The 27,830-nt window shown below is 45.6% G+C and overlaps 1 protein-coding gene across 6 annotated transcripts in view; it reads right to left on the bottom strand.

The window, feature by feature from the left end:
• Positions 1-27,830, bottom strand: part of TLN2 (talin 2) — a 419,612-nt gene that overhangs the window by 61,644 nt on the left and 330,138 nt on the right. For all 6 annotated transcript variants that reach the window (XM_058541740.1, XM_058541736.1, XM_058541742.1 and 3 more), the window contains 8 exons: positions 27,200-27,343; positions 25,416-25,577; positions 19,503-19,643; positions 18,861-19,042; positions 17,607-17,739; positions 15,171-15,272; positions 10,668-10,838; positions 1,661-1,807 (listed from right to left, as the gene is read on the bottom strand). In XM_058541740.1, coding sequence (XP_058397723.1) covers positions 1,661-1,807; positions 10,668-10,838; positions 15,171-15,272; positions 17,607-17,739; positions 18,861-19,042; positions 19,503-19,643; positions 25,416-25,577; positions 27,200-27,343 — 1,182 coding nt within the window. The remainder of the gene's footprint in view (positions 1-1,660; positions 1,808-10,667; positions 10,839-15,170; positions 15,273-17,606; positions 17,740-18,860; positions 19,043-19,502; positions 19,644-25,415; positions 25,578-27,199; positions 27,344-27,830) is intronic.

Genomic DNA, 27,830 nt, shown 5'->3' with positions numbered 1-27,830 from the left:
ATACGAGTTTAGGGGTACCAATGAAACCCCAACTGTATACTTTGCAGAACTGAGGGAAAAAAACCCCATTGTTCCCGGCCTCTGTGCTCATGTTGTTAGCAGTTCCTAATCATTGCTATCGGATAATACCAGACTTCTTTCCCAGCCCTTCCAAGAATCAAGTGTGTCCTGGGCTGACAGAGCAGCTGTCACACCACTGACGTCAGACAGGACAAGAGCTGCTTCCTTATCGAAAATCCATCACAATATGCAAGGCTCAAAGTCTATCAAAGAAAGACTTCAGGAATCTGACTTCCACCTTCCAGGGATTTGTGGAACTCTTCCCTATCATTAGAGTGATCAGGAAAAACACCTTCTCCTAAGAAGAAAAAAATTATCATTTGAATTTCTAATTTGTACTGAGAAACCTTGGGTTCCATTATTTAATATCCTTGGTAGACACGTGGCTAAATTTCAAAGCTCTAGTGTTCTGATGTCCTGAAAACCCAAAAAACCCACTGAGACTTATCCAAGGGCCTTGAGAAAGTGGGGAATCTCACTCATTTTCTACCAAACTGACCAGATTTGAAGCATGAGAAGCCCACAGCAGAAATTACTACAGTGCTTTGACGAGGCAAGCCTGGGGGTCTAAAGGAACCCCAGCATCCCAGCCCAGCTTGTGACTTTCTCAGTCTGATAATGACTGTATAATGTTTAAGGGGAATTATCCTAATTATAGTTTCAGGCTATCATCTCTTTATGGAGATACAAACCAACAGATCTTTTCTAAATTAGCAATTAAAGACCGCTTATTATCCTGAAAAACCATATTAATGTATTCACAACCAGACAATGGACATTTCAAAACACAGACGAAGTCTAAAATTCTCGCCTATGCTATCACAGGATGGCAATTAGATGTTGATGAACAACTGTTAATTCTAACGAATATCAAACTGTCATGACTAGTGAAGGATTCCCTGGGGAAAGAGCAGGATCCTCTCCAGTCATACTTCCCTACTGATCCCGCTCAACTGATGGGTCACTAGAGGAGAAACGACTCATATGTTATCTTCTATGTCCATTGCCTACCAGGGTTCCTTAAGGGCTTTTACACATACTATTTCAGTGGTTTCTGCATCTGGCTAGAAATCTGAACCATGGGGAGATTTTAAAAATAACAACAGAGATTCCTAGCTCCACTGCAGAGATTTCAATTGATCAGGGCTGGGATAGGGCCTAGGAATGTGCATTCTAAAATGCTCCCAGTGATTCCAAAGTAGCTATTCCAAAGACCAGTGTTTGGGAAGCACTTCATTATTTCATCTTGGAGTTTGCTCCCCACAACAACTTTATGAGGTAGACACGGGAGCTCAATAATTACTTCCATTTTATAAGTGAGGGAACCGACATTACCTCCTCCATCTCCACTGCTTCCCCTGTGTTAAAATGGAAGGAAGGGTGTGCAACTGGCTTACAAGAGTAATGAATGAATAATATGTTGGACATGTGATAGCACATCTGTACGTTAACCAGAACCCTCAAGAAAAGAGGAGGCTTGTCGGTATCAGCCTTGACCAACAGCTCCTTAGAGCAAAGCACTGGGGGACCGAGTCTGAGGGGAACGGAGGAGGAAATGGGGTCGAGGAGTGAAGGAGAGCGTCGGGGAACCCAGGCCCACCTTGCTCATGGCTTCTGCGATGGCGTCCACCATGCCTCCCACTAACCCCACTTCACTGGCAGCTTCATTCAGCGTCACCATGATGTCATCCACGGCCTCCTTCATGAGCTGGGCGGCCTCTGTGATGGCATCGTGGGTGTGCTGCGCCTAGGGCGGGAATGGGGAAAGAGAAGTGTGAAATGTTTCCATCAGCAGAAGAAAAGGGTGCTCAGTGTCTCAAGAATCCCTTCACTACTTTTAAGAATAACCTTAAAAAACAGAATACAAAACTATATCCCCATTATGGAGCAGAGCAATGAATTCTATATTTTTCCTCTCCTTTATTATGTGTGTACATGTGTTTGCAAAATAAATAAAATCAGAAAGACAAACAGAAAGAGAAAAAAGATCTCTTTTTACAATCAAAAGAGAAAATAAAACTAAAATACCAAACAGCATCTTACGACATGACTAATTTTATATTACTATGTTTTGGGTGATAGAAAGAGAACGCCACAAATTCCCAAATATACAAGTTGACGGATTTAATTAAAAAAAACTAATAAAAAGGAAAAATGTATTCACAACAAATGCACTTCTTTTCAAAGTTGCCCAACACCCTACAGTTCCCTTTCTACAAATAAGATTGGATTATGGAAATATAGGTACATAGAGGAGGGAGAAGTCTGCAGAAGGCCTAACAGGCTTTGATTACACTGCCATGAGGTTAGAGCGATGAATGAGGGAAGTTCTCCAGGGACAGACGCTCTTGCAGGCAAAGCCCCAGCTCTCACGAGCCCCCCTAGACAGGACCTTGGAGATGCTTTAGTGACTGCAGGCGTTTCACACCTGTGTCAAGCACAGAGTAGGCGCTGACTAAAGGAATGAATGAAAGGATGAAACAATGGCAGTGCCGGGCTCCCTAAAAAACACCTCAAGTGGTAGCAAGATGCAGGGGAAATAGCCAAGGTCCTGGGGTCAGAAGAAGCTGGGTTCTAGTTCTGGCTCCACTGCTAATTAGCTATATGGTCCTGGGCTTGGCTTCCTAAGCAAGATGGGAAAAATTATAACAACGCTATGCAGTAGAATTTTGATGAGATGATGGGGGTGCAGGCTCCTTATCATTTATAATAAGAGCAGTCTAGTAGGGGCCTGTGCCCTTACCTGGGAAATCTGACCTAATGCCAGGTAGTCAGTGTCAGAATCGCATTGCACCAGGCGCTGGGTGCACCCATGCACTGGTCATGGTTGCCCCGAGACACCTCAGGGGGAGATGACCCTTCCAAAAGGCCCAAGGAATTGCATCTTTACTTTAGTAGATGAGAAGGTAAGGAAGCTAGTGAGAGATGGTAAACGATAATTCTTTTGAGTGATTAAATGCAAGAGAGTAATTCCAAGAAGTGGCTATGTGAGCCAGAGGTACTGGCTCTGTCTGTGGAATTGAAAAACCACAGGAACCAAGAAGAGGTCTTCCAAAATGACATCTGACAAGATGTGAAATATGTTGATCACGGATGGTTATCTTTGAGGCAACTGCGTCAGATGCAAACCCCAACCCCAACCCTAACCCATTACTACTAAAATTACTTCAGTAGATAACAACGACAAATAAGCTAGAGGAACAAAGATTTCTTGACTCTACCAGACCAGTGACCACCTTCTCTATTTCTCAGGCCCTCCATGGGGCAGGGAGGCAGCCTCCCTCTCTAGACTTATTTCTTCTCCTCCCCAGCAGAGTCCTGGCTGCCACCCGGCTGGCCTCATCACAGCTCCACCCTCTGACCCTCTGCCTGCAGACCGGTTCTGTTCACCTCCTCCCTTATCCCCTCCATCCAAATCCTAGCCCTCTTTCAAGGCCCAGCCTAAATACCAACTCCTCTGAGAAGCCTTCCTTGGATGATTTTGTCCTCATCCTGTCATCGACTTCCCTTTGGACTCCCACAGTGCTGAAAAGCAACTCTGGAGTCAGAGAGTCATCAAGAGGTGAAGGCCTCAAAGAAAGAATGTGGGGGAAGCGCCACCACCTGACTTCTGAGGTTAGGTAACGGAGAATGATACAGCTTCTCCTGGTTCTCTCTCAGGACATGTGCTTTGAAGTTCTCAGCCTCCAGGTAAGAAGGCTGGTATCTTGAGGCTGTATGCTGGGCAGACTGAATGGTGAGACCACACAGAGGCAGAAAGGGGTGCCCATGGAGCCCTAGCTGTTCCAGCCCCCAAATGTCTGAGTGATTTCAGCTCAGGCACCAGACCCGGGAGTGACTAGCCCTCAGGTCATTCAAGGCCCAGCCACCATCTGGCGGCAACGGCAGGAGGAACTGAGTGAGAACTTACCCGGCTGAGCTCAGTGGACCTGCAGATCCACCAGAGAAAATACAAATGGTGTTGTTTTACCTCACTAAGTTTTACAATGGCTTGTTTGTGGCAAGAGCTAACCAGAACAGCACCTAAGAAGGGCTCCTAACCCAGCCCTGGGCTCAGAGAAGACTTCTCAGAGGAGATGTCCAGGCTGAAGCTGAGACCTGGAGGAAAAACCAAGTCTCTAGCAGAGCTGATGGGTGAGGAAGGGGGAAAAGAGGGAGCCTTCCAGGCAGAGGACACAGCCTGTACAAAGGGCCAGAGGCAAGAAGGAATACGGACTGTGAAGATTAGGTGAAACACTGTATGTCAAGTGTCTGGTACGGTGCCTGGGACACAGCTCCTGCCCCCTGCCGTTCTCTCTCAACCAACCCCAGTCCCGTCTCTCCAACTAGACTGTGTGCTCCACAAACAATTTATTCTGTTTCCCTCTGGAAGCACGGTGTTCACAGGAAATCAAGGGTTCAATAAAGACACCAGGTGGAGCTAAGGTAATGGTGAGACTCAGTAATTTTTATCTTCAGGGATATTTTTTACAAGGATAACCTTCACAGGCTGTTGGTGCCAATTTCTCCTCTGGGGAGGCTCATTTAGAAATAAATGGAACCATCTGTTTTTATGCAGTGAAACAGGCATGGGTGGCAGAGCTGAGGGCAGAGATGTGGCCTAGGGGGAGTCAGAACAGGACCTGGCCCGCCGTCCCTCCCCGCCCCAGAGCCATTGACTGGGCTCACTCAGGCTGCGATGACAGGCTCTAGCTCTTCTGACTGGACCAAGGACACCTGATGACATTCATGCGGATGCTGGCAAATATCAGGGGCTAGCGTGTACTTTATACAACACAAGAGCCAACCTGTGGGCTCAATGTGACTTTCATACCAGTTTTAAACTCTCTGTTCCAGTATCTCGGGTAAGGTATTTTAGCATTTTACAGACAACCCTTCATCCTAGGTGACAGACAGGGAACCAGGAATAACAATAAATATCAAACCACATAACACCAACAACAGCCAAGAGAGCTACTAGCATTTCTGAGGGACTCCTCTGCGCCAGGAACTGCACTCATCGCCCTTGTGCACCTCTCCTCTCACCCTCATGGCCCACTGGAAGGTGGGAATTGGATGATCGTCCTGCCAGGGACCCCTCTGACAGTCGCAACCTGAAAACAGAAGCTTATGCACTAGAGCTTACAGACCTGATGGATGACAACTGCCCCCAACCAGCCGGCCATCTGCTGAATCTATGCCACTGGTCAAAAGGAAAATGAGCATATGACCAGATCAGGTCAAATTTATCAGCACTGCTGAAAAAATAAACGTTGATGTAGGGAATATGCCATCTACAAGGGGAGGTTTCAGCTTGTCCCCCCAAACAGAGCTCTTTAAACAAGGTGAAGCCACCCAGGTACCACGCAGCAAAGGCGAGGGGCCCCAGGACCTGCTACCACTCGTAAAGTTGGCCAGGCCCCTCACTCAATGCCCTCCTCTGCATTTCAGCATCAACCTGGTCCTGGCTCTCTCAGCAATATCTGTCATTGTGAGCTCTACACTTGCCCGTGAACTTGTTGCCAGTTCACAGCTCCCAAATTTGCTCCTTGGAGCACCCCAAGGCCTAGCTTGCATATGTCTTCCAACTCCTGGTAGTTTGCCACCAGAGGAGCTGCAACCCTGGAATCTCACCCAGTGATGAACAGTCCAATATTTGGCTGATCTATGTCTCAGGTTCCTGGGAGGGAGCTTTTAAGCCTTTAGCATTCCCTGTGATCACAGGAGTGTCTCTCTCTTATTCATGGTGGGCCCTTTGGACCACACATTAGTTTATGCTAACAAGGTGACTTATCGTGGCCCGTAGGTAGTTTCAGGATACTGGAAAGACCAACCGTGTGATTAGAGGGTTAGGGCTTTGAGAAACATAATATCAGCCTGACCTCCGACCTCTGGGGAGATGAGGGGGTTAGAGATTGAATCGTTGGTCATATGACTGAACTCAATCAATCAAGCCAACATAATGAAATCCCAGTAAAGACTCTGGATAGAGAAGCTGAAGAGCTTCCCTGGTTGGTGATGCACAGGAATAAGCTGGGACCGTGACACGTCCTGAGGACATGATGTTTCATGTTTGGGACTCTCCAAACCTCACCCTCTAGGTCTCTGCTTTTGGCTGGTTTGTTTCCTTTATAATAAAACTATAAAGGTAAATAGAACAATTTCCCGAGTTTCGTGAGCTGTTCTAGCAAATTATCGAACCTGAAGGGTAGTGAGAGCCCTTGAATTTGTAGCCAGTTGGTTAGAGTGAGGGTGGCCTCACTCATAACCCTGGAGCTTATGGCTGATGCCTGAATTGAGGGCAGTCTGGAAGGGGCCTGTGCCCTTACCTGGGAAATCTGACCTAATGCCAGGCAGTTAGTGTCAGAATCGCATCGCACCAGGCGCTGGGTGCACCCATGCAGTGGCCATGAGTGCCCTGGTGCACCTCAGGAGATGACCCTTCCAAAGGGCCCAAGGAATTGCACCTTTACTTTGGTAGATGAGAAGGTAAGGAAGGCAGTGAGAGATGGTAAACGATAATTCCTTTTGAGTGATTACATGAAAGAGAAGAATTCCAAGAAGAGGCTGTGTGAGCCATAGGTACTGGCTCTGTCTGTGGAATTGAAAAGCCCTAGGAATCAAGAAGCGTTCTTCCAAAATGACATCTGATGAGACGTGAAATATGTTGACCACAGACGGTTGCCCTGAGGCAACTGTGTCAGGATGCACAGCTCTCTCTCTTAGGGACGCGAAGGAGTAAGCTGGTAATTTAGGTTGATTGCTCATTTCACGGCACAGAGAAGGTAAAACACAAAATGTGCAGATTGCTTTATTTTGATGATGGAAGTCTGAAAGGCGACGTCTCTGTACATAACCCTCCAGAGAGAGCATCTCATAAAAACATGCTCTCATTTATAAAAAAGGTAAAATGTGACGTATTTCTCTAAATCTCACTTAGAATGAGGTGACTCTTGGTGGCACAAAAATGTCAGCAATTCTGTACATTCATATGAAATGAAAATAAAGTACACATTTTTGGGGAGAAGTGAGAGCTGCTTGCCAAGTATCTGCTCTCCCACACGGGCAGAGGAAGGCCTAAGAAGCAAATTCGGGGGGCGGCAGCAGTAAATCACAAAACTGCTCTCTGAACTCCTGGGAAAACGTAAAGGACATTTTCTCCACACCGGGGCACCAAAAGCTCCAAAAACACAACCTTGCTCTTGCCTGTCCCAGAAATGAATTACCTTTCCATCTGTTCACACTGAGGAATTCTCTAGAAGGCCTACTCTCCTTCGCTCCACATGTTTAAGTTTTACAGATCCTTAAAGGGTCAGCTCAGAGCCTGTGAGGCCTCCTCCACTTACTCCAGGCCTCACCCAGGGCCCTCTCCTCTAACTCCAAAGGCAAACTTCGTCTTTCTCACACAGCCTCACCCAAATCACATGTGTAGGCTCCTGAGCACACCAGTTTCAGATACCCAGAGACACAGGAGGCTCTCAATTAAGACAGGCTTCAACAAGCAACAGCAATCCGGTGAGGAGTCAGCAGGCTCAAACATGAGGTCATTTTAGGGGCTCCTTGTTACTGCTCCTCACAGCACAACATGGGAGAAAAATCAGACTCCGTTCTTTTTTTGGAAACATGTCTGAAGCTTATTTCCAAGGGAGCCTCATTTCTTCATTACAGTGCTTCAACTACAAAGCCCAGTAACACAGGCATAGACATCACAGGAGTTTGGAAAATGGAAGAAGGCTACGGGGGGCAGCTTTCAACTTCAGTAGAAGGGAAAAAACCAACTAATAATGAGAACTGCCCGACAGTGGACAGGGCTATGTATTTGCGGGAGTGTTGCAGGCAGAGGCTGCAGAGGGCCCCTTCAAGGGGGATGGAGGAGGGACCTGGGTGGGGTAGGGGTGAGTGCAGAAGGGAGCTCGGGGGGTACAGAGTGAGCATAGACGGGGCTCAGTGGGGTGAGGGTGAAGCTACACAGCAAATGCCTTGTAACCACATGATTCATTAACATCAGGCTCTAGGGCTGTCACATTTTTTTTTTTTTTGAACACTTACTGTGTCAGGTGCTTTTCTCATTTAATCTCTAAACTACCCCAGAAAGGTATCCATTATTAACCCCATCATTTAGATGAGGAAACAAAGAAGTGAAGTAATTTGCTAGCAAGAGGCAGAGCTGGGATTTGAATCCAATTATGTTGGACCCCAAAGCTTGTCCTATTTTTCACCAAATCAAAGCCACTGATAACCATTTAACCACATTTTAATAATACTTCTTCTGCAGTGATATACAACATCTAACATACACATATGTACATCATCTAACACATAGCAAATAACACCTAGTAAATATCTGCTGAAAGAATAGCACCTGAGGTGATTAAGTCTATGTATTAGGCCTCTGAGGAAAGGGCCTAGAGGTCAACCTGGAATGTCCCAGGCATCCTTTGTGACAAGCCTGTCAGAGTGTGCAAACAGAGCACAGGTTGAACGATATCAGTGGGGGGACAGATGTAAACACTGTCTTGCCTTCACTCATCACAGGTCTTAGTTCATCGCCCAACGCTTTAAGTCATTCACTGAAAACTATTCCACACTGCTCTCCAGCCACCACTTCGAAGCAAAGCAAGTCATTACAAAGCTTATAAAGTCAGTGTTGACTACAAATGCTCCCAACCATGATGTTCCTTGGTATAAAATACAATTCTAGGAGGAGCTCTGAACTTATAGTCCAAGTAGATGTGTTAATATCTTAAAAATCTAGAGAACTCCTAATTTGAATTATTCTGCTGGGAATGAAACCCTCTGAGGTAGGGGTGAAGACACGTGGAAGTAAATAGCCCTGGAGAAAAGACAACGCAGAACTGGGTCCAAAGGTGAGTCCTGCCTGCTCCAGTTTGGGGAGGGTGCAAAGGGGGCTGGCCCCAATCTGGGGCACCTATCACTAATTTGTCACAGTCAAAAGGGCGTCCTTGTTCTTCTTGTTCTATCCCACCACTTCAGCAACTAGACCTTTTTTTTTCTAGAAGACTCAGAACAACTTGAGGACAGCGGCTGGCTCTCAATATTTTTAGCATCCCCAGAATTAGGCTCTTAATAGTTGCCAGAAATATGAATGAAAACTTCAACATAGAAAATGCAAGTCTAAGACATTATTCATGCTGCTACCAGAATGGTGTTTCTAAACTATGGGTGGGTTGTGTCATTCCCCACAGCTTACAATAAAGCCCAAACTCAGTGTGGAAGAGGAGACCTGTCACGACAGAGCCCAGTCTATCCTCCTGTCCCGTTGTCCCCACACTCTGCATGTTCCACATACATCAGCCTGAGAGCTCTTTTCGAAAGATATCACAAGCCTTTTATAACGATATGCATATGCTGTCCCCTATTCCTAGCATGCCTCTAGTCACACTTGTGTGCTGGTTAATTTCCTTTTTTGAGACCAACCAGACAGACATCCCCTCTTCTCTGCAGCTTTCCTTGACCCCTCTCCAGCCCTTGCTTTGGGCGGTGGGCCTGTGTTGCCATAGGGCTCAGGCTCAGTCCACATACACCTTTCCTGTGATCTTGGACAACTTACCTAAGCAGTCTGTTTCCACATCTGTACAATGGGAACCTTTGTATACCACAGAATTTTTATGAATATTAAATAAGACGAAGATAATAAAGTATAATAGATGAATCCGCACTCAGTAACTGTTAGTCTGAGATTACTACTTTGTGATTCTGACTTAATCTAGAGTCTCTTCTGCTGTACCATGCTACCAATTTGAAGACCTTAGAAATACAACAAAACATGATTAAAATATATATATATATATATAATATGGATTTCTACAGCTTATAGGTAAGTATCCTACACAAATCTTCCCAGTCTCTGTTCCCTCCAGTCAGTCCGGATTAGGTGAGGACCCATTAAGATCAGATTGATCACGTGGCAGCATCTGCTAGAAGGTACCAGTAACAGGAGGAGCCTCCAGTCTCCTTTCCAGGTACCAGAACCCCGAGGAAACTTAAGGCCCATGATGGTTTCACAAGTAAACAATCAACCTGACACAAATTCCATCCCTGAGAGAAAACGACACGCTGTTGTCCTTTTTGGCCACTTTCAGTAGCTGAGTGACACATTAGGTGGAAGAAATGTTCCACTTGCAAATTAGTAAGGGAGATTTTCATATTAAACTACCGTCCCCAAGGCAATAGTAACACATGCCATGGGTGACCTGGCACTGTGTTTTGCTTTGAACTTGAGTACCAGGAATGGAAACGACATTCACTGGGAAACAATAGAGCTTTGCTTTCTGCAAGCCGGGCGTCAACACTGAGCAGCTGCCGGCAGGTATTAGTTTTCATTTCTGTAATAACACACAATATGTTTTTCTTTCCCAAGGATACTTGCCTACACATTCTGTCATGGAAAAAATAACCTATAAATGTGCCTTAATTATATATATTTCTTGTTTTTCCTCTTAAAGATCCCTGGGAAGGCCAACAGAAGATTATTTCCCATCTTTCAGTGGGAAATCAAATGCCACCAACTAAGAACTGGAGGTGTCTTCCCTGGAGGGACTCGATACTGAGGAATGCGTGACGGCTTCTCAGTGGTCCTAAGGAGTCCCCAGCATCCTTAACTGTACCTTGGGGTTCCCTCCACCTTCTTTGGCTGCATACAACATCTGCAGGGCAGACTCTGCGAGCGTCTTGGTCTGGTCCAGCACCGTCATCTGTTGCTGATGGTCCAGAATCTTGGAGGCGACACCAACGGCAGCTAAGATCAAGGGCTCAAAGTAGCTCGCCAGCTGTGTCACCTTTCAAGACAAAAAAGCCACCAATGCATCATGTAAATACCTGTGTCTGCTTTAGGGAGCCCGCTGGTGGGGAGGGGGCCAGGACAGGGATGGGATGACTCACAGGGAGAGGCAGATCTGCTGAACTTTACTTTTGTCTGTCTTATTCTATTATACAATCCAGGATCAGGAATTGTAGTCACCATGTTACACATCAGATCCTCAGACCTTATTCATTGCTCAACTTCACATTTGAAAGTACTTGCTAATTAATGAACTCTTGCCTGGATTTTACTTCCTCTAGGGAGCTCTTCCCCTCCTCTCTCATCATGGCAGAAGTGCTAAGAAATCCACTCATCCAGAGTAAGGCATGAGAACTTTACAAATGTTAATTTCACAAATAGAAAAGCTTTTGAAAGAACCAAAGACAAGTGTCTCACAAACTCAGAAGGAAGGGGGATAGGAGAGAGGCAAGGGAGCAGGGCAGTTGAGAAAAGCAGCCTGAGAGTAAAGTCCCCCTCAAAAGCTTTTTAGGAAAGCTCCCCTCTGCCCTGAACATTTTGACCAAACTGTGGATTTGAAATAAAAGCAAAAATGATTTCACATCAGCCTAGATGTTCTTTTTATGTTTAGCCCAACCTGGGAGAACAAAAAAGCCTATCGAGACAGCTAAGCACTGTTCCAGAACAGGCCCACCTCCAGTAGGGTAACACCATCGAAGGCACACGTACGTTCACCAGCTGGTGCCGCAGGGCTGCATGTCACAAACGTTTATTGGGTGCCTCCCAGAGGCCAGGATTTCTGCTAAATGCTGACTATGCATTTCCTCATCTAATCTCTACACCATGTATGAGGCAGATCCAAATGAAGACACTGAGGCTTAGGCAGGGGAAGTAGCCGGCTCAACCTCGTGCAGCTGAGAGGTGGAGCTGAGACAGGAACCGGACGTCCCACTGCACAGCCCAGGCTTTCAACTACACTCGACTGTCTGCTACTTTGCGTTTTTATTCCAGTTCTGCTATGGTTGTAATATTGGATTTTAGAAGTTTATTGTTTGGCATTTGTATGTTGCTTTGTAAAGTATTTAAAATATAGTCCGAGAATAATACAGTGATACCCATCTACCTAGCACCCAGAATATCAAATTTTGACATTTTGCTGTACTTGCTTCAGGTGCCATCACCTACTCCCACCCAGATAAAACACGGTGACATGATCACACTTTTCCATTCAGCTCCTCATTTTGTGTGGCAATTAATGGCTAAATTATGTCCAACAAGTGTCTTTAAGTTCAAACCTTTAGCCAGCAAGTCCCTTGATGCCTCTTCCCCGTCATGTGGAGGAAGAATGAGTGTGAGGGGGACGTAGGCAGGAAGCCCCTTCACATGTGCAGCGGCAGTCACTGGGTCAGAAACAAAGCTGGGGGCAGGGGTTTGTGGAGGGGGTGGTGGTTGGGGCAAAGTGGGGCTCCAAAATATCCAAGATTATTAAGAGCTAATAGTGAGACAAAAGTATCAGCCAGCAATAGACAGTTTTACTTTTTTATCCCCGATTACAGTTATCTTACAGATAGGTTCCAAAGCACTTGAACAGGGCTGCTGCTGGCCCTCATGATGCTTTGTGTGAATTTTAATGGGGCTCCCCATCTTCTGGGCAGATACGCTTGATGCTAAGGCACATGACTTGGGTGGATTTGGGCAAAACACCTTTGTGTAAGGCCCAGCCTGCACAATCCCAGGTGGCGGCCCTACACATTTGTATTGGATTTCATCCTCTCCCCGACGAAGGGCACTGGTGTCGCTACCAAAGGGAACAGTGCACTGATGGGCCGTCAGCAGTCAGGGCTCAGGGCTCAGGATGGGTCCTGTATCTACTAAAGGAGTCCAAATGTTTAATGCATTAGAATCTGACATGTTTTCTGGATGAGTTTTATTATCTTTAAAAGTACATTTCGCCAATGCTACTGTAAAACGTCAAAGGCTGCTGTGTGCCGACAACAATGAAGCACAACTAACCTGGCGTCCGACTGCCTCACGGAGGCAGGATGGCTGGGTGACAGAGAGAGCGAGCTCTAGCTGCAGAGCTACTGGATTGGAATCCTGCCAATTCCTTCTTGAGAAATCATAGGCAAGTTGCTTCCTATTACTAAACTTAAGTTTCCTCCTCTGTCAAGTGGGGAGTAATAATAGCACTAAGCTCTTAGAGACTGTTAAGAGGATTAAATTAGCGCACAGAAAAGCCCTGAGCACATGCCTGCCATGTGTAGGCACTCAATAAATGCTGGCTGCCGTTATTCTTCACATATTGTGGGCAAAGGGCTTTGAAGGGATGTGCTTTTTCCTGCATTTAGGGAGCTCAGCAAGGACTCTAACACCTTCTGTTCTTGAGAGACACGACAGGTCAGGAAACACGCTCGCCTGGGTTAGCAGAGAAGTTAAAATAACATAGAATTTCGAGTAGTTGGTGCACGATGTTGATTCCCTAGGCCTAGGGTGGCAGAGTGGGTTGAATGCTGGCTGCAAAAAAGCTATGTCCATGTCCAAATCCCTGGACCCTGTGACTGTGATCCTACTGGGAAAAAGGGGTCTTTGCAGATGTATTTAAGGATCTTATGATGAGATCATCCTAGATTACTCAGGTGGGCCCCAAATCTGATAACAAGTATCCTTATAAGAGACAGAAGAAGGGAAGAGGGACAGAAAAGCAGGAGACCATGTGACTAAGGAGGCAGGGATTGGCAGGAAACAGTCGAGGAATGCCCAGAGTCACCAGGAGCTGGAAGAGGCAAAGATTCTCCCCTAGAGTCTCCAGAAAGAGTCTCACCCTGCCAACGCCTTGATTTTGGACTTTTGGCCTCCAGAACTCAGAGAGATTAGATTTTTATTGCTTTAAACCACCGAGTTGTAGGAATCTGTCACAGCAGCTGTGGGGAAACTGACACAGGTGGGGTCTGAGAATCTGCATTCATCCCTCCCAGTGATGCTGGAGCGGCTGACCTGGGCCCCCCTGAGCACCGTAACAAAGCACTGGGACCATGTGGGTATCAACTCAGTCCACAACACCTCTGGAGAGAGGGCTCCTAGGCTGCCTTTGTCCAGAAGTCCCTTTTAGGAAGTGAGACTGGTTTAGCCAAAGGGCCAAGAGTAAACGGATAACTCAAGTGACATAACGATATTATTTTTCTTTTGATGCCACCCTCTGACACAGGTATTAATCTTCCACCCTAACAGCATATCTGCAGAGACAAGGATGCTGTCCTAGAAGTCTAGAAATATTTTCTCACGAAATTCCTACTGGAATCAAAAGTAACTGCTAAAACGAAGTCTGGCTTCTCTGCCAAACTCAGTTTCCCCACAGTGGGCACACAGGCAGCAGCTCCAGCCTCCAGGCCAGTCCCCCAGCCTCCCAAACCTCTTCATACAGGTGAATGAGCCCTTTTCTTATGATAAAGGAACTCAGTTGAGAAATGAAGTTTGCCACACTTGAAAAGGCAGAGAGAAACTGGCCATTTTCAATCTCAAAAACTTCTCCTTAGAACCAGCAGGAAGCTTAGTACGCCCTTAAGCTGTTCTGTAATTTGAAAAAGCAAGAATATTGATTTTCTAAAATCGACACCTGCAGAGAAGATTTTGGTTACTGGATTTCTTGATATCCACATCGATACTGACGGCTGCACTGATAAATGCTGGGAAACCCTGAAGGTTGTTATAAATCCAATTTTTGCCCTCTCTCCGCTGAGGCACAGGCTGCTTGCCAAGGCAACTATCCTTGAAGGATTTGCAAAGTGAACCCCAAACAGGCAAAACATCACTCAGCACTTACAACATGTGGGCCTGAACCCACAGTGAAGGGCTCCTCTGGAGGGGCCACAGAGGGAGGCTGTAATTATCCAGAGTGAAGTTTGTAAGTGTGCTTTGCTTCCTCATGTGTGCAAATAGACACTATATTAGAAGCCACGGAAGAATGATGAGCCCCTAAACACACTAGAAGGAGGCTGGCCAGCCAGAGACACAAGATGGCAGACATCAGGCTAGGAACATCAACTCCAGCCTCTGGCTTACCCCAGCCAAGGTCAAGAGCGACAGGTGACTGTAAATGCCTTGTTGGCTGAAAAGTCTGGCCATAACTTCACTCTAGTTTTCATCTCAACTCCAGATGAAAAGAGATCCTGAAGTGGTCATTTTTGGAGAAGATGCCAGAGGGAGTTGAAAACTGCTATTTTCTGCAGTTTGAGCCAGCATTAAATGCAGGCACAATACCTGGCACCGGGCTTCTAGGAATAACAACAAAATCAATACCCCCCGCCATCTCTCTCTCATACACTCTCAGCAGGATCCCCTCAGTGCACATTACCTTATGTCCCAGCTGAGCTGCTTCTCCCCGAGCTGCCGTGGCAATGGGATCAATAAGGTGCCCGATTTCCTGGACCACCGAAGTCAGCTGCTCCTGCAGGGCCTGATAAGGAGAGAGAGCTGTCAAACTCACTCCACAATGGTTTGCCACATAGCTGCACCGATTTAAAAAGGCCTGTGCGAAAGACAACGGAGGCCACAAGAGATGGATATCAAAATGTCTGGGTGTGCCATCAAGTCACCGCTCCACCTGGCCCTTCCCAGGCACCCTCAGCTCCCCTGGGCTAGACCCCACAGCTCCACCCATGAGTGATGCAAGGTACTTCCTACTGGCCTCTCACTCCTGCCAACCACAGTGACAAGTGATGCTACTGGTATCTTTGCTTTGGGTTATTCAGCATAATTACTGGAAATGTGGAACAGCTGTGGCATTCCAAGAAGGGAAGACAACTTTGCCTAAATGGAGAGAGCTAATGGTAGGGTTTGAAGGGACATCCAGGTTGCTGTGTCCTCAGAACTAAAAACCCCTTAAGGGGGGAGGGTAGATGAGAGTGATGTAAAAATGGGATCAGCTCTCTGAAAGCAGCACCATTTCCCAGACAGTGCACTGTGAAAATGTCCGAGGAGATACCCACTGAGCTCAGCTCAGGCTCTCAGTTCACTGCATTTGATGATGTGGATGCTAACATTGAAAATAGCAGCCTCAAGGCACTTCTTCTCAGGTTTGAGAGACAGTTTAGTCTCTCCATCCCAAGGAAGTGAATTCACGCTGTAAAGAGAGGGGGCAAGGTATCTTGATGATGCTGAAGTATGAAGGAGATGGGGAATTCCAAGATGGAGATTATTGGCTGGTAGCAGGAAAGATCAGATCCCTTTATAGGAATCTTTTTAAGAGCTTCATTTGATAGATTCAGGATTAATAGATCAGAACACTGGACATTTTAGGTCTGCACATGCCAGCATGGAACAGGACGATTCCTGGCAAAGTGACGATGTCCTGCTCATCAGAAGCGAGACTCTGGACTATGCTGCTTTCCCATTGGGCAATGCTGCACACAGGCTGGAGGGCTTTGAACGAGTTTAGTCAATGAAATGAGCAGCCTAAAATGCAAACTTGAAAACGAAACCCTGGGAAGAAAAGGAAACAAGAGACAGAGACAGAGAGATGGAGGCAGGTAGAGAGAAACCTTCAACTTCCAAGGTTCTTATTTTGCTAATTATTATCTTACTACTTATAATGCAATTATAGTAAAAAATGCAAAAATATTCCAGCAAAGTTATCTTATTACAGATGGCTTGTTAAATTAAATATCGTATAATTAGGGAGCACACGCAGCTAAAAGGGAGGGCTTTTCTTCCTAAGGAGGAAGTCGAGACAGAAGATATGCTTTAGGAGGGGTGGTACAAGGATAGGGTGCCAGGGGGGAGTCCGAGGTGCTGGTCATCTCTGTTTTCTGATCAGGGTGCTAGTTAAAGAGCATGCTCAGTTGGTGGTAATTCATTAAGCGGCACAATTTTCTGTCTACATATTCTACTTTAATAACAGGTTAACAATAATTCTAACATTCCGCACAGGATGAGAATGCTTATTCCTTTTTTCTTTCCTTGGAAATGGGGGAGGGAGGTGAAGCTGGGGTGAAATAGACAGCTCTATTAATAAAAATGAGCAACACCAATTCTGGGCCCACTGCTTCGAGACTGGGGCCAAAGTCCACCGTTGATGAATTCAGTGGCAGTATGGGAAACACCAGTAAAACCAGACCATCCACATTTATTAAGCACCTTCTGAGTCTCAGGCACTTTCAACAGAGAGAATGAAGTATGAATCCGGGGCCTTTGGACAGGTAATAGAAAAAAACTCAAAGGAGCAGAGTAGGAAAATTCTATTCTCAACTTTGAAAAATTGGCAAGAGAGGGCAAAGTGGCTCTGAATTAATAACAGAATGCACAAGGTCCCCCAGAAGTAGATATTGAGTAACTCAGGGCAGAATTCTTTATCTCTGAATAGAAAAAATGCATAGAATTTAATGCTAATTTGCCCATTAGTCAAAAAGTGCATTGATGAAATATGACAGAGAAACATTCAAAATTTACACCCTTAGGTCTGCTCTACTGATGTGTTAAACTGAATATGGTAATCCCACCTTATTGACCCACTCTTATCTGACACTGATCATCTTTCCCCCAAATTTCAGCCATGTTTGAACTTTCCACCTCCACCAGTACATGTGTCCCTTAACCAAATTATCATTCTCTAATTAGTATTTGCCCTATCCCATCCAAAAACTTCCCATGCTGGTTCCAGGGGAAGGTGGTCCAATGATGAAACTCGAGCATCAAAAACGTGTTGGTTCCATCCCCCATTCCCCAAAGCCTGATGCTGAGATTCTTCAGCACTTCCAGAGGCTTCTGAGATGGCCACAGAGCCCCAGCATACCTCCACAGAGATGTCATCCCTCGTGGCCAAGCTCTGGCTGACAGCCGCCAGCGAGGCCTGCTCGATGTCCCGGATGCAACGATTGATGCCATCAATGGAGTAGTCACACTCCCTCTGTCCAGGGGCCTTGTCTCTGGAAGGAACAGGGGGAGTCAAATACAGGCTCCATGGGGCTCAAGTCCCAAAACCGACTCCAGCATTGGTGGGCCAGAAGCCTGTCTACTCTCTATCCGACTCGATTGCTTTATTTAAGGAGTGAATCTCTGACCTTTGCTTGGCAATGCCTCTCTGCATAGCCCATGCGTTTCTTAATTTAACACTTGCGCTAACTCTACTTATTTCTGGTGGGAAGGATATGGTGCTGCCCTCCGTCGCAGGCTGATGCCAGGCAACTGCAAACGAAACAATTTGGATTTGGATTCTCCATTCACTGGCTTAAGCATAGGACCTTTATTTAAAAAAAAAAAAAAGGTCAGTGCTATTTCCAGCACAAACATTGTACGCCCTCTATGTTGTATACTATTTACAAAGTCCTACACTGTGGTAAGAGTTAAAATATTTAGTGGATTTTTCTTTGCAAGGTATTAAGGAAATTAACTGTGGTCCTGAGTTTCAAAAGCAATTGAAAAACAAAACATAACTAAGGAAAGGGATGCATTCCATGTTGTGGGGTATCAAGTTTGGTCAACTTCAGAAATATTATATCTACACAGGGGATGTTTTTTCAGCCTTCTACCATCACCAAGGAGATGAGAGATGCCCAGAGTTACTGTGGGACCTAAAATATTCCTTTTGTCTTATTAGCAAAATAAAGTAACCTCAAATCCTGTTAAATAAACAGGGGTGCTCTCTGTCTAAGCTCCTAGGTATAGACAATGTGGTACAATGCTAAGAAGGACTAGGAATAGAGCCATCAGGCTTGAGGATGACCTTGGGAATGTTAACTAAATCCTTTCTGCCTGAATTCTCTCATCAGTAAAATGGAGACAATGGCAGTATCTACCTTACAAGGTTGTTGTGATGAGCAAATAAGGTAATGTAGGTGAAATGCTTGCAACAGTATCTGACATATAATAAGTGCTTAAGTTTGCTATTATTGTTGTGACCAGTGCTACCACTGGTCCAAAAGAGATAAAGAAAAAGAGGATGACAGTGATCAACCACAGTGCTATTAAATGAAAGTCCTGATGGGTTTATCCCTCTACTGCCCCATTCAGATGCAAGCCCCTAGCAATTTCTGAGGGAGAAACCAACCTGATAGATGTGATGAGACTCTTGATAGAGTCAGACACAGTGTGGGAATGTCCGGCTAGCACAGACCATGTGGGCGGGTCTTTGGGGTTGATGGCCAACGAGCGTGCAGTGCGGATGAGGTATGATGAGCTCTCCAGCATGGTCTTGGCTGAGACCAGGATCGGTTCCTGTGCCTGGGAGCCCTGGAATCAAACAGCAGAAGGGTCAAGGGCAGGGCACACAGACTGAGTGAATGAGTTGGGCCCTGGAAGGTCCTGTTCTTTACCAAGTCATTACCTCTGCCCTTTGGAAGGGGGTAGTGAGGGCAGGGAACCATGGAGGCTGACTCATACAGGGCCTGGATGGTAAGAACATGGATCCATGTTTGCTCCTTAAATATTTTCCAGTGTGAAACACACCGACAAAGATTTAGCCCCAAACCTATGCACAGAGATTGTTCTCAACATATAAAGCTAAGGCATTACCTCTTAAAAGATGTGTAGACATTGAGTTTCATTAACTCTGTGCATGTATCATCAACAACAGAAATAGTACCCTACAGGTTGACAGAGCTTTTGGAGTTCTTAACTGTTCATGCTCATTCAGTGCCACACAAAACTAGCCAAAGACTCCAATATTACCTTTGCTGCAAAGACTCCCTACCTCAGAGCTGATCTGGGCGGGAACGCTGACAAACTCAGGGTTGGATGCAAATGCTGTCAGGTTCTCCACGGCCTCGATCAAGGGGGCAGTGGCAATGCGACACTTGTTGCGGTTGTCTTCAGAGAAATCTCCATCCAGGGCCTGATGGGAGAAAACATGGGAGACCTCACACCACCGAGAAGTACAAATTACTCCTGCACCACAGTAATCACCTCCCAGTGAAAGAAGGTGGTTTAATGGGAATACTGAAAATGTTTGGTGAATTCATAAACAATAAATAAGAATTGGATTGGAGAGATCGCTGCCATCAAGCAAAGGGGCCCAGACAGCAATGTTAAGAAATAAAGCTGAACATGTGGCTCACAGGAGAGCTGACCTCATGGTATGTCAACTTCCCACTCACATGAGGCAGAAACATAGATTCAAATAGCATCTGGCTTTTCACCCCCTAGGAGCTATGTCCCCAAATCCTGTAGCTGAACCACTTTCTTTTAAGACTCACTTTTAAGACTATAATCCTTGGGCTCTTCCCCTCCATTTTCATTCTGATTAAGGCTATTCCCTCCCAAACTATAAAAACACTTTATATTGTGTAGCACTTTCAACCTTTTCCATGTTTTACCTGGATGTCCAGGAATGAGTGACGGAGGTAGGGCTTGCATATCCGCCATTTTGAAATGAGCAAAATGGAATCCAATGAGAAGGAACAGACTAGAACTACACCCAACAACGTGGACAAATCTTACAAACATAATATTGATAGAGGCCAGACACCAAAGGGCACCTGCTGTATGATACCATTTGTGCAAAGTACAAAAACAGGTAAAACTAATTGAGAGTTAGCAGTTAGGTCACCCCTTGGAGCAGCTGAGGCTGAAGGAGCAGAAAGGGGGCTTTTGGGGGCTGGCCATTTTCTGTTTCTTGATCTGGTTGTAGTTACCTAGGTGTGTTCAGCTTGAGAAAATTCACTGAGCTCTACACAAATGATGTGTGTTTTTTTGTCTATGTATCTTATTCTTCAACAGTTTTTTTTCTTTTTCAAATTATCAGCAGGTAACACTGGCATTGAATGATCAGTCACAATGCTGATTAATGACCTAGATGCATGAGAATCCAGGAATGTGGCCTGTGATCCATGCCAGGCTGCCTTACAAATGATTAACACTTGGATTCAAGGTTCCCCAACCCTGGACTCCACCTCCCCGAGAACAAGACTGTTAGAACCAACAGCCTTTGACCTAGCAACGGCACCCCAGCCTCCCAGCAAAGGGCTACATTTGAGAAGGCAGTTATGTTTGCAGAAGAATGTAAATTTCCTTGTTAAATGACCAATTAAACTTTTAATTTAACTGTTATAAGCAATACATAAAAGCCAATTTGGACAATTAGTGCACTAATAACCAGAGGCATCAGCATTATGAAACAAACCGGATCTGAGATGGGAGCATTTCTGTTTTTCAATAAGGTAAGAGCAGGCAGGCAGGTCAGCTTAAAGGCTATTTCTAAATAACAAGTACATTCCAATCAAGCCTTGGCAGCTTAGGACAATCATTACACTCCACCACACTAATATTTTGAAAGGAATTCCCATGAGCCTCGCTAATTTACTGTCTTCTCAAATACTGTGCATGGCTTGCCTCTGCTCATGCTCTTCCCACCAGATAGGCACTGACCTCTCCCTAACCTCACTCATTCTATCATTCTTCTAGGCCACATAGCAGGAGCCTGACAGGAGTGGCCCCAGCACAGGCAAACCAGTGAAGGCAGCAGACGGCAGGAGCGGACTTCGGTGTCAAATGAACTTGTGTCCCAGCTGCACCAGTGGCCAATCACACCCCCTCCGGTTGGGATGATATGGCTCCTAGCCCAATGGGAGATGCTAAACCTCCACTTGGTGCAGCTCAGGCTCAGTTATCTGCTTCTCACCTCTCCACACCCTTCCCATCCCCTTCTCTACTGTCTACAACGCTCCCGGTCTTTTGGGAAGGCAGGCATCTGATGGAGCCACCAACCCTTAGTTGAACTTACTCAAACTGAAAAGATGATTACCCTAGGTAAATCCCAAGGAATGGTTTTCTAATTGTGCAGTTCCATAAACCGCACCAATAGGAGGAAGAAAGGACTTTTTTTTTTTTGAGCACGAGGCCTAAAGTCACATATCACAGCCCACTGCTATTCACAGGGCAGGACCTTGAATAACATGGAAACGAATGCCAATGCCAAGTTACATCAACCACTTTTTGTCACCTTCAAAAAGGAAAAGCTACTGCCTCTGAAGGAAGCGTTTAGCATCAGAAACGCTGGCTTGCACAGATGCTATTTCACTTCTGAATGCGGCTTCCACTCTGGGGATGGCTGAGCCACCCAAGTAAACTGAACATGCAAATCTGCCCGCTGGTTAAATTTTAAGCAGCTGTGCCAGTTTTCATGTAGACATTCCATGTCACAGAATGTATAGTACACCAGCCATAACAAGGAAAGGGTAAATTCACTTCGCCAAATGCCCAGGCCCCCTCAGGAAAACGGCCCTCTCGACCCCTGGTTTCAGCTCCTCTGAATGTTCTCACTTAGCAAAATCTCACAGGGATCCAAGAGACACAATCTCTGCATATGAACTGAATCAAAGAATCCATGGACTTCCGGGGTTAGGAGGGACCTTAAAGATCATTTAATTTCAAATCTCCAATGCTCCAGATGATAAAACCAACACCCAGGAAGTGACAAGCTACGCCAAGGTCATGCCTCAAACCAAAACCCAAGACCCCCAGCTCCCTTCTCTCCTACTGATCTTAGACAAAGGCAACAAGAAGAAGGAGGAAGAGGAGCCCAACAGGTTTTTTCCTTCTTTTTCTTCTGAAGAAATCTACTCTACCAATCCAAACAAGGATGATCAAGAAAACATACTTACAGCCAAGTCAAAATGGATGAATGAGAGCTGGATCTCGTGTCTTTGGTACACACTGGAAATGCTTAATCTCAAAACCCCGAGCTTCAACTCTGCTGTGAGAGGCAAAGCCAAGCTCCAACTTTTCAGAAAAACAAAAGCTGCTGTTGCACAATTTCTACTTGGCACCTAAACCTGAGCGACTGCACATTTAAAATAACATTCCATTCCACACATCTGATTCGAGACTAGGTAATACGCTGACTGAAGAGAGAAAAGCAGGCAGAACTGCCTTATGTGGTGACCAGTAGAAAGACAGCAACCATGGTAAGGGGTCCGTGTGCTTATAACTTGCCAGCATTTAGAGCAATGCCCAACAGGCAGTAGGCTGCAGATATTTATTCCTATGGAGCCATGCCTTGGGATTTTAAAGAATGCCATCAGGAGAGATTTAAGACGCCTGGAGGCACACATTCTAATGGGTGCTGATAACCCACTGCAGGTCATCTGCCCCCTGCTCTCCAACGCTCCTTGGGCAGGGTTCCCCTCCTTTCTTTGTGACCATAAAGGTGTGGCAGCTGGGATTTATGCTTGGGCACATCCTCGTGGTTAAAAGAAAAACAAAAAAGCAACAAGAAGCGTAAAACTTAGAGCAAAATGCAGCTATGAGGGCAGCTGTCATAAGCATTTAGGGAATTAAATATTCATTTTTTTTTGCTATTTGACAGGATTCTTAACCATTCCTTAAAACAAGAAATCTATTCAGTATATAGTACAGTGTGCTACAGTGAAATGACCTTTACCAGTTTCCTATTAGTAAAAACATAGCTCATTGCCCCTGGAAACACTGCTACCAGATGGGAAATGAAAAACCAAGCACATTTCGGCAAGTTGAGGGACAATAGTTTCATTTCTGTTCTTGGGCATTGTTACTGAATCCCAGGGTGTTCACGGGCGATGAGGCCTCCATCTTCTCCACATTACAAGCACCCTGCATCCCTCCTCTGATGTTTCTGCACTGGCCTATCTTTAGGTCATCACAAGAGCTCATCTGCTGCAGTGACTTGCAAAGCGGGTTTGACACTGTGAGGAGAACTTGAAAAGAAGATGAGGTCTTAACAGAGATGCTTTATACAGACAGGTCAGGATTTAAAACCGAGGAGGAGGCAGAAAAGAAAGGTTTCCAGGAATTTCTATAGGATAGTTTCTTTCCTTTTTTTCTCCCTTGGCCCATCTAAATATAGTCTGTTTTTTAATGATTAGAAAATGGCTAAGTTTAACTGAAATAAGTTAATTATACAACCACCACCATTGATGTCACTACTTTCAACTTTATTGCTGTCTTTCCACCCCGCCACCCTCAAACACATCAAGGTTTTTCTTCCTAGGTTGGTGAGATGAATTAGTCTCTCCATGCCGAAGATTGGAGCAGCATGCCAGGGCCGAGAGCAGGACAGAGAGCGGAAACAGCAGTGGCTCTGGGATCTGGGTTTGAATTCTGACCCATCACTTACTGGCCAGGTCACCTTGGGAAAGTTATTTAACTTTCTTGCGTCTCGGTGTCCTGTCTATAAAATGGGGATGATAAGCACAGGGTGGTTGCGTGGACTGAATGAATCATATACACGAAACACTTGGAATAGGCTTTGCACAAAATCAACATTTGAAAATGTAGGCTTTATTAATTTCTAATACCATAAATTATGATGGCAATTGAGGTAAGCTGCTACCAGGATCCTAGGGGCACCTGGGCGCTGGTTTTAATTTTTTAATTTATTTTCAACCTAATATTATTGTCTTCAAATAGGCAAGTTTTAAATTTTTTTTTTTTTTTTTTTTTTTTAACTTTGTTTAAAGAGCAGAGAAATTGCTGGCTGGGGTAACTGCCCTGGGCTCTCCCCCGCCAGCTTCACTGCTGCTCAGCTACATGTTCTCTCCTATGCTTCTGCCTGGCTCAGCCTGTTGACTAATTTCTCCACAAGATTAAACTGGCTTTGTATAGTGAAAGGAAAATGAGGTGGGTAGTGTCGTATCTTCTAGAGAGAACAAGGAAAAGTCCCTTACTCCAGGACTTGTCCCAGAAACGAAGCAGATCGATCATCCTGCCTCAACCAATGTGAAAATTCTTAAATAAAAAGTGTTAACACTCCGATGTCTTTCCCTTCTGCGTATCTGGGTCTACACAGAAGTGGTAGCTTGCCTTCCATGACAATCTCTTTCAGTAGCTTGGTGGGGGTGGTAGGCTCTTTGTCTGCTGTCCAGGTTGTGACTATTTTCCCACAAAGTCAGCTGCCTGAGTGGTCCCCAGCTTAGGGCAGACTATGTTTCTGGTCTTATCACTCACCTGCAAATATTACAGCCCAGGTATTGCAATTCCCTCCTCACAAGGGCACCCTGCCCCCGCCTCTCCCCAACCTGTCCATGGCCTTTGACACAAAGATGAACTTGTTATAAAATGGAATGCTCTATTTTAAAAAGTTGATACTCCATTATAACATTTAACCCCCTAAACAGAATAGATATCATAGAAGAGATTAAATTGATTTTTCTTTTTTAGATTCAAGTGATTTTTCTCACAATTTCCCATTCCTTTTCCCTCCACCTACTCTCTTGGTCCATATATATCTACCAACAATGGCAGAGCCCTCTACCAGCCCCCTAAAAACCACTCCATGTAAACACACAGTTTAAGTAAACACAGGTGTTCGCTACCCAAGCATGTGCCATGAGATGTCCCATTGCCAACCTCTTCCACCAGATCTCTGCCCCTAAGCTTTTCATGTCCAGAATTTAGAGATCCCCCTCCCCACTATCCAGAAGGTTAGTAGAGACTGAGGCTGCTGGTTTTTCATGATGAATACCTCCATTAGTAAGGGACTCCTCCCTCAGTGACTTAAATCATGAGATCAAATTAGAAGTTAAACTTCACTAGACATAAGTCTTAGGAGAGCAGAGCTTAAATCCTGTACCTCTTTCCCCTCTGCAGCAGGTATGAAAAGTACTACTAAGGCCTCAGTTATGTGACCTACCTTGATGGTCTTCACCAGGTTGGCGGTGCTGTTGGCAACTTCCTTGGCTGATTGGACAAAGTGCCTCTTGGCCACTGGGTTGGCCGTCTTGGACGAGGCAATGCGGCAGGCGTTGCACAAGGCCGAGGTGTGCTTGGCAACGATCGTGGCAGCTGACAGAACCTATAAAGCACGGAGCTGGGTTGAGGGCATCCCACACTTCAGTGCAGAGGGGGTCAGTTCAAGAGTCCACCCTGGTCCCGAGCCCTGGATTCTTCTTCAACTCACAAGTCCAGAGCCCATGTAATTACATGTGTGTCCAGCTCTGCCACCCCCAAAGTTACTTCAAGGAAGGAGAGGCCAAGAATTATTAAGCAAGAGAGAATAAAAAAAGGAAAGGAGGTATTGATGTAGTGGTGGGAATGGACTGGGCTCCAGGTAGTATTAAAAGGGATGCAGTCAGTCATCCCTAGAACTCCCAGCCAGGAGGTGTACAGTCCAAGGTCTAGGCTAGCACTGCTCAACAGAAATATAGTGTGAACCACATATGTAATTTTAAATTTTCGAGTAGCCACATTAAAATAAGTACAGAAACAAGAGAAATTAATTTAAATAATATATTTTATTTAACTCAATATATCCAAAATATTTCGTTTCACCATGTAATCAATTTAGGATTATTAATGACATTTTACAACCTTTTCTTATCATACCAAGTCTTTGAAATCCAGTGTGTATTTTACACTTATAAGTCCACCACGATTTGGACTAACTGCATTTCAAGTGCTTACTAACCACATGTAGCTAGTGGCCACCATATTGGAGAGTCCAGGTATAGATGAGTAAAATATACACCAGGGTGCAACAGCTCCTTCCTCATCCACAGGTGTGGATCCAAAGGTGTAGGCATCTTTTTAAAGGGTCTGGCTCAGGAATCTCCCAGGCTCCACCCCCCAATTGCTCTTCTGAATCCACCTGATCCACTTTGCTGAGGCTGCTAACACCCCTTTGGCCTTAACTGGACAGGTAAGGAAGCTCAGGTGTGCTGACGCCTTACATGGCAACTCTCAGGTCTGCCTTAGGTCCAGATGGTCCCTGTGTTGCCTCCTTTACTTGGCTCCTTCTCTTGCCTCAAGAATGCCGTCCCAAGGGTCCATAGGGGACGTGACATTCACAGGCTGCCTCTGCTACCCCAAATAGGCTACTTTCTCGTTCCTTTCAGCACAAACTGTTTTAATAAGTGAATGGGTCTCCATTAGAAGAGTCATGGAATGTCACCATACTGTCTAGTCCTAAAATGTCTTGGTGGCTCCTTTACGCATTGTGGATTGTGACCCAACTTTGAGTCCTGGCTCAGTGCCACCATCTCTGTGAAGTAACAACTGACAGCCCCTCAGAGAATTCATCACACCTTCCTCTGTGCATCCCTGGCATTGTCATCATAGCCCAATTATTGCATCTTCCAAACTTTATCCAACAGACTAAGAGCCACGGGCATAGGGAACAGGGTCTTACTCATGTTGACCCTAAGTGCTGATATAGAACAAACCCTCAATGTATGTCCCCTGAAATGATGAATCTCACGGTCATAATTTCACTCCTACTGCCTTCCAGCATCCCATTTCAAAGCACCTACACATTTCCACTTTCACCATATTTTGCAATATCCCCCCACTCATTACCTACAGTGCTGCATTTAGCTGGCTTTGCAAACTCTGAAAGAACAGTATTCTTTACTAATTTCTCACAATTCACCTACAAGAGCTTAAGGACTAACAGATCTCATATCCTCACCCCATGGTTACCTGTGACGGGCTGCTGCCGGGGTCCACCAGGTTCTGGCATGCCATCTGGATAGCCTGGTTAGCCCTGGCAAACTGGATGGGGTCCACAAGGCCCTGGTGGCCTGCCTGGCTGTTTGGATCAGAGATGCCAACCAGGTATGCAGCCTGGAAAGGGAGGAGCAAAAACACAGCTCATGCTCTCTGTGCCCCTAGATGAGGCCATGGGGGACAACGGTCCTGCAAGGTACACGCAGCAGTCATGCTCAGGAGCTCCTTGGTACAAGTTGGTCAGGGTATAATCTCGTCAATAAGGTTTTAGGGATCGACAGGCCAATGCCAACTTAGGCCTGGATCACACCAGCAGGAGTCTGCTGCAGGCTTCTGGGAATAAAGTCTCCTTGTTCTTTCTTTTTTTGTGTGTGTGAGGAAGATCGGCCCTGAGCTAACATCTGCCAATCCTCCTCTTTTTTTTTTGCTGAGGAAGACTGGCCCTGGGCTAACATCCATGCCCATCTTCCTCCATTTTATATGGGACGCCACCACAGCATGGCTTGACAAGCAGTGCATTGGTGCACACCCGGGATCTGAACCCCCGAACCCCAGGCTGCTGCAGCAGAGCGCGTGCACTCAGCTGCTTGCACCACTGGGCCGG

The sequence above is a fragment of the Diceros bicornis genome, chromosome 5, assembly GCF_020826845.1.
Source record: "Diceros bicornis minor isolate mBicDic1 chromosome 5, mDicBic1.mat.cur, whole genome shotgun sequence".
Taxonomy (NCBI): Eukaryota; Metazoa; Chordata; class Mammalia; order Perissodactyla; family Rhinocerotidae; genus Diceros; species Diceros bicornis.
This window is presented reverse-complemented; position numbering and strand designations above follow the sequence as displayed.